The following is a 5,985-nucleotide window of genomic DNA, read 5'->3' on the forward strand; positions in this document are numbered from 1 at the left end:
TTGCTGCGGAACGAGGAAAAAAAAGGCGTGACCCTGCATCCACTGTCAGATTTGCTGTCCTGATATACGAAAGGCCACGGATACAAACACGCCTACTACAGTACTAAGATAACAGTATGTTCACAAGCCTCGAGGAAAACAGCAGGAAACTTATAGTCTGGGATACAATCGGTGCTGTTTTTTGGTTTTTTTCAACCCGCAGGAGAATAAACATTAAGTGTTGGGGAGTGCAAAAACAAGTCATTATTTTTCCTACTGGTGAGGTCAAACTAACTAAAAACAGACGTTTTTATCCAGTCATGGCCGCAGCTCAAAGGTCGAGCTGTTTTCGAAAACACGGCGTATCGTTGTGAGCCTTGTTTCTTTCGGGGTTGAAAAAAATGGTATAAAATGATATCATATATATATAGAATCTCATGCATTTTGTGCGACAAGCACAACTTCCATCTTGGCCTGAAATTGACTAGACTGCATCAAGAGAAATCCTCCTTCTTACTGATATCATATTACGCAGCAGTTTTTTTTTTTTTGGGCCCCCCGCACTATATATTGACTGACGGATTCCATGCAAACGACGACGATCTACATACACCATGCATTTACCCTCAAGCCATTGTGTCGTTTAAAAAGCGCTTAAATAGGAAATTGAAGAGATTGAAATCTGTGCTCATTGCTCTTTTGCACCAGTCGGACACGTTTTTTACGTCGAGAAACTACATTCTTACTGAGGAGAACTGGAACATTGGCTCAGGTCGAAAGCTATGGATACATTATTATTATTATTATTATTATTATTATTATATGGTTTACTTCCCATGTGCTCACTCACAGTCTTGCTTTAAGTGGATGACGGGGGTGTGGTCAATATGACCAGCTGATGTGTTCTGAAGCTCTTGTGCACACACACACACACACACACACACACACACACACAGTAACACTATTGGAATGTGTTCATCTCACAGTTTGTGCTAACAGTATATATATATATATCTGTTGTGTGTTGGTATTATGTTACTTCTACCTATAAGTGCAACTTGCTATTGTTTGGTGTTGAGTCCGTGGTCAAGAAGAATAGATGTAGACAGATGTAAGTGTGTTGGTTTTGTATAGAGTGACGGATTAGAATGGTTTTTTCCCATTGGGGAACACGCGTGAAGAGACAAAAAAACGGGGTATGAGGAACGAACAAACCAGCGTGAAAAAACAAACCTATGAACCCGACACTCTGCGCAGTAATTTTCTCAGAAATCTTACGGCAAAGCAAGGCCGTCTGTCGTCTACTGCCACAGGTGTCCAAGCTAAAGGTTTGTTTTTAAGCTGGTGAGACTTTGGGGGGTTTGGAGAACAACAGCTTACACAGTATAGGCGTGTTAGTTTTTCTGGCTGGCGTTGACATCGCTGGGCTCCGGCTGCTTCTCAATCTTCTTGGTGGTGACCACCGTCTCCTCGTAGACCTCGTGCTGGGAGACCTTGGCCCCAGATTTGCCCTGCAGCTTCTGCTGGTCGTCGTCCTTGCCCTCCTTCTTGGAGCTCTTGGCGGAGCTGCTGTAAATGCGGGATTGGTAGCTGTAGCCTTGCCCGATACTAGCAGTCATGGAGGGGCTGGAATAGGAAATGCCTGACCCGATGCGGGTCTCCTCGCCTTCGAGGAGTTTCCTGTGGAGAGGAGGACATAAGGTGAGGGGTTTAGGTACAACAAAGAACGCGGTGATCGTAAAATCACTGCGCGTTACACTTGAAAGATGGACCTACCTATAGGCTGCGATTTCAATATCCAGCGCCATCTTGACATTCAGCAGATCCTGGTACTCCCTCAGGTGACGAGCCATCTCACCCTTAGTGGTCCTCAGTTCATTCTCCAGCTCTACCATGCTTTCCTATAAGGACAATAGACCAAACGTAAATGCCTCATATAGTAATTTTTTTGTTGATTTACAGGCGTAACAAAAGCATAAGAATGTTTGCAGGTCTAAATTGTTGAAATGGTTGCAAAAGAAACTCAACTATACTCCTGAATGTGTGTTTAAAGTGTGTTAAATGTGTATTTATTTAAATGGCTGCATCTAACGAGCAGGTTTTTATATATAAAAACGACTCATTAATACATATGCCCTCGGTGGGCGTTGTCACATGCAGATGCTCAGCAGGCTGTCCCGGGGGAGAGAGAGTTTCAGCACCTCGGACAGAGCCTGAGCAACAACAGCTGCTCCCGTTTTCTCTGCCATCCATTGTCTCCTTCATCACTAAATACATACATGAAGCACTATGCACCATATACATTCAAATAAATGTCTCAACATCCACATTCGAATCATTCTGAGCAGGTTAATAATATGAAAAAAATGACCTGGTAGTTTCCAATCTCCCCATTGTGCCTGTCCTCCATCTCCCGGAGCTGCTTTTCCAAAGACTCGTTGGTTCCTCTCAGACTCTCGATCTCGATGGTCCTGGACTGCAGCTGCCTCCTGAACTCGTTCACTTCCTCCCTGCCGGCGCGGATGGCGTCGTTGCTCCGGGTGGCCTGATCGGACAGGTCCGCAAACTTGGTCTTGTACCACTCCTCGGCGGACTGCAGGTTCTTGGACGCCATGGACTCGTACTGGCCGCGGATCTCCTTGAGGGCGGAGGTGAGGTCCGGCTTGGCCACCTCCATCTCCACGGTCACCTGCGCGGCCTGGATCATGTCCATGAGCTCGGCCACCTCCTCCTCGTGCACCTTCCTGAGGAAGTTGATCTCATCCAGGAGGGATTCCACCTTCTTTTCCAGGTCCAGGCGCACCATGGTGGCATCATCCACATCTTTCTTGAAAGCCTTGAGGGCGGCCTCCGCGTCCTCGCGCGCACGGTACTCGTCTTCGTACTTGCCCCTGACTTTCTGCAGGTCATCATCGATGTTGTCCCTCTCGATCAGGAGCTGGGACTTCTCTCCGTTCAGCTCTTCCAGCTGGGAGCGCAGCTCGCGTATTTCTTGCTGGTAGAGCTCAGCCAGGCGGGACGGCTCGCTCTGCTTCTGGCGCAGCGCAACCAGCTCCGTCTCCAGCACTTTGTTGTGCTGCTCCAAGTTGCGCACTTTATCGATGAACATCGCAAAGCGGTCGTTAAGACCCTGCATTTGCTCCTTCTCGTTGGTGCGGACGATTTTGAACTCATTGTTGAGGACGCTGCTCTGGGTCAGGTCGAAGGTTTCCAGTGGCATGGACGAGAAGGTGCGGCCGGACTTTCTGTTGTACGAGCCCACGGATGATGAGATGTTGCTCCGGGACACAGAGGAGGAGGACCGGTAGCCTCCTCCTCCTCGTGAGGACGCGCTCGTCGCTGAGCGCGATGGAGAGGACGCATAGCGGGGAGACTCCCCGAAAATCCTCCGGTAAGAGGAGGAAGAAAAGGCGTCAGATCCGTAGCTCATCTTGACTTGTGCTGAGACAGAGCAGAGCAGTGGGCGCGACCCCTTTTTATAGCGGGGGCCAACCCAATCACTAATTAATGCCCCGTGATGATATCCGGACTGGTCCGCTCCATATGCGCCAGGTAGTCCCTTATTATAAGTAGTATTTTTTTATAGATTAATTTCTGTTTTTGACAATTAGTCTATATAGGCGACATTAATCATATATAACTCCAGATGTGCGCATGTGGCGCTGGTCTTTGTGTGGAGCAGATGGATATGTCCTGTTTGGCGCAGTCGTGATGCGTCAGTGTCTGGTCCCTTGTTGCGCATTTACACGCAAACTAATAAATAGCTTATGGCCTTGAGCGTAGTGTAAGTGTAAAAAGCCGAGGAAGCAACCGATAATGAGATGCAACAAGAGACATCCTGTATTCACGCGCACACACAGCTCATGGATGAAGATTATACTTGTTTTTCCCCCCCACAAACATATTTTCATTATTCCTGCATATTTGCAATTTGCCATTAACTTTATACATGTTAATACTGCATTTTATGTGCAGATTTCACACATAAGGGTTTGGATTTAAATATACCCAAATATGTAAGATCTTTAATTATACATATATATTTTATTATTATTTATCAAATAAATAAGTGAAAAATAGGTGATAAATATATGTTGTACTTGTATACAAGATAATCTGGAGAAACCTCATCCCACTGACTGGAGTCTGCTGCCCTCTGTTGGCAGATCACAACACACACAGGCACACAAAAATAATAATTAAAAAAAGGGCTAAACTGGTGCTATAATGGGTGTAAATAAACTAAATAAGGTGTTTGATGAATGTATGACACATAGTTTGATGTATAGATGCATGGGTTGATTTCCCTTCTGCTCTCATGTCTGCTATTTTTGGCCTTCGCGAACATTATATTAACTTCAGTGTTAAGTTTGACCTGAAAATCAAGTCATTTTGACCTTCTCTCACATATCAAATTGACGCCCTGCAGCCAAAAGTCAACAAAGTGCAGAGCCTGAGGCATTAATACATGAGGCCACTGTCAATAGAAAACACAGCATACTCAGGATGCTATGAATTTAAAGTTGTTGAGGAGTTTTTTGGCGTAATGACATTGACAGGTTGTCTGAAATGATAACAAAAGGAAAGAAAACAAGATAGCATACGCACTGATTAAGGATTGCAGTGACGTGTGTCACATGATTAAAATCCTCCCCCAGTAGTGATGATAACAATGAAGATGTGGGGCTGCTGCGTGTGAATGACATCACATGCTACCTCTGCATCAGCTGATGCACGGCTGATTGTGTGTGTGTGTGTGTGTGTGTGTGTGTGTGTGTGTGTGTGTGTGTGTGTGTGTGTGTGTGTGTGTGTGTGTGTGTGTGTGTGTGTGTGTGTGTGTGTGTGTGTGTGTGTGTGTGTGTGTGTGTGGTAACACAGGTTATTCCTCCCTGCTGCTGTAAGACTGCACAACAAGCACTGCACTGTAAAGGTCAAGGTAATAGTTGAGGTCAAATGTATTTTTTAGCACATTTAAAAACAACCCGTTTTCCCCAAACAGCTTTACATGCTGAAATTAAGTTAAAGGAAGCCATTTTTTAAAAAACTACAATAAGGTAAAAGTCACCAAATAAAGCATAGCGAGGGAACAATAAGAATTAAAATAAAATAAGCGGGCCTAAAATGGAGCCTTGTGGGACCCCACAGCCTAGAGGGGCTTTTGTGAAATGTCATTCAAATCCAAGCAAGATTGAAGTTGCCCATAAAACATTGTCTCTAAATCTAGAGTTGTGTAACCCAATTTCGCCCTATGTCAGCTGAGATTACCACAGCGACCCCCGCGAGACCCTCATGTGGAGGATAAAGCCATAGAAAATGGATGGATGGATGGAAAAGATGCTGTTAAAGGGATAATGCAAAGGCTTTAGTTTGTCAATAAACTTTGATGGCTTAGAAAGTGACACTGTCTCAGACTGCAGAGTAAACAGAGTGAGTGAATCAGCTGGATCCAGGGGTGGATGGGGAAGCTAAAGCCCTGTTAGTGGAGCTGAAATTACCCTGGGAGTATTACTGGACACCAGGTGTTTCCACAGCTCTCTGGTATTCAGTCACTTTCTGAATACACCCAAGGAAACCTGAAGATTGTCCCTTTTTCCACTTTCTCCAAGCACACCTACGTAAGTGTCCGACAGCTTAGTTTACCCAACATGTTACCCATACCATTTGCAATACCTCAAGTGCAATCCTTTGTTTACACTGTAAATATGTTAATATGATCATACATGTTTTTCCCAGAGTTTTTCCAACAATGAATGTGACATTTTGACATTATGATTAAAATATTAATCAAATAAATAGAGCTGTTTTTTTGTGCACATTCTTTCAAAATTCTTATTATGGATAAAATCACACAGCTTCAGGGTAAACAAACACCAGTGAATGGCAATTACATTTCTGTGACGTATGAGTCACGTGGGCGTGAGTCCCGCCTACTCGTGACAAACGGAGGTTAAGCCCCGCCCACTGAATGTCCCACAACAAGAACAGCTGGCAGCAGAAAGAGAAGGA

General features: G+C 44.9%; 1 protein-coding gene across 1 annotated transcript; it reads right to left on the reverse strand.

Annotated features, from left to right (window-relative positions):
- Window positions 1–1,373: 1,373 nt before the first annotated feature.
- On the reverse strand, window positions 1,374–3,409 carry inab (internexin neuronal intermediate filament protein, alpha b; the record flags this gene model as incomplete). Its single annotated transcript, XM_083905652.1, has 3 exons — window positions 1,374–1,659; window positions 1,756–1,880; window positions 2,351–3,409. 3 exons carry the CDS (start codon window positions 3,407–3,409, stop codon window positions 1,374–1,376), a joined length of 1,470 nt encoding a protein of 489 aa, XP_083761778.1.
- Window positions 3,410–5,985: the final 2,576 nt, after the last annotated feature.

The sequence above is a fragment of the Microchirus variegatus genome (assembly GCF_963457635.1).
Source record: "Microchirus variegatus genome assembly, chromosome: 19".
Lineage (NCBI taxonomy): Eukaryota > Metazoa > Chordata > Actinopteri > Pleuronectiformes > Soleidae > Microchirus > Microchirus variegatus.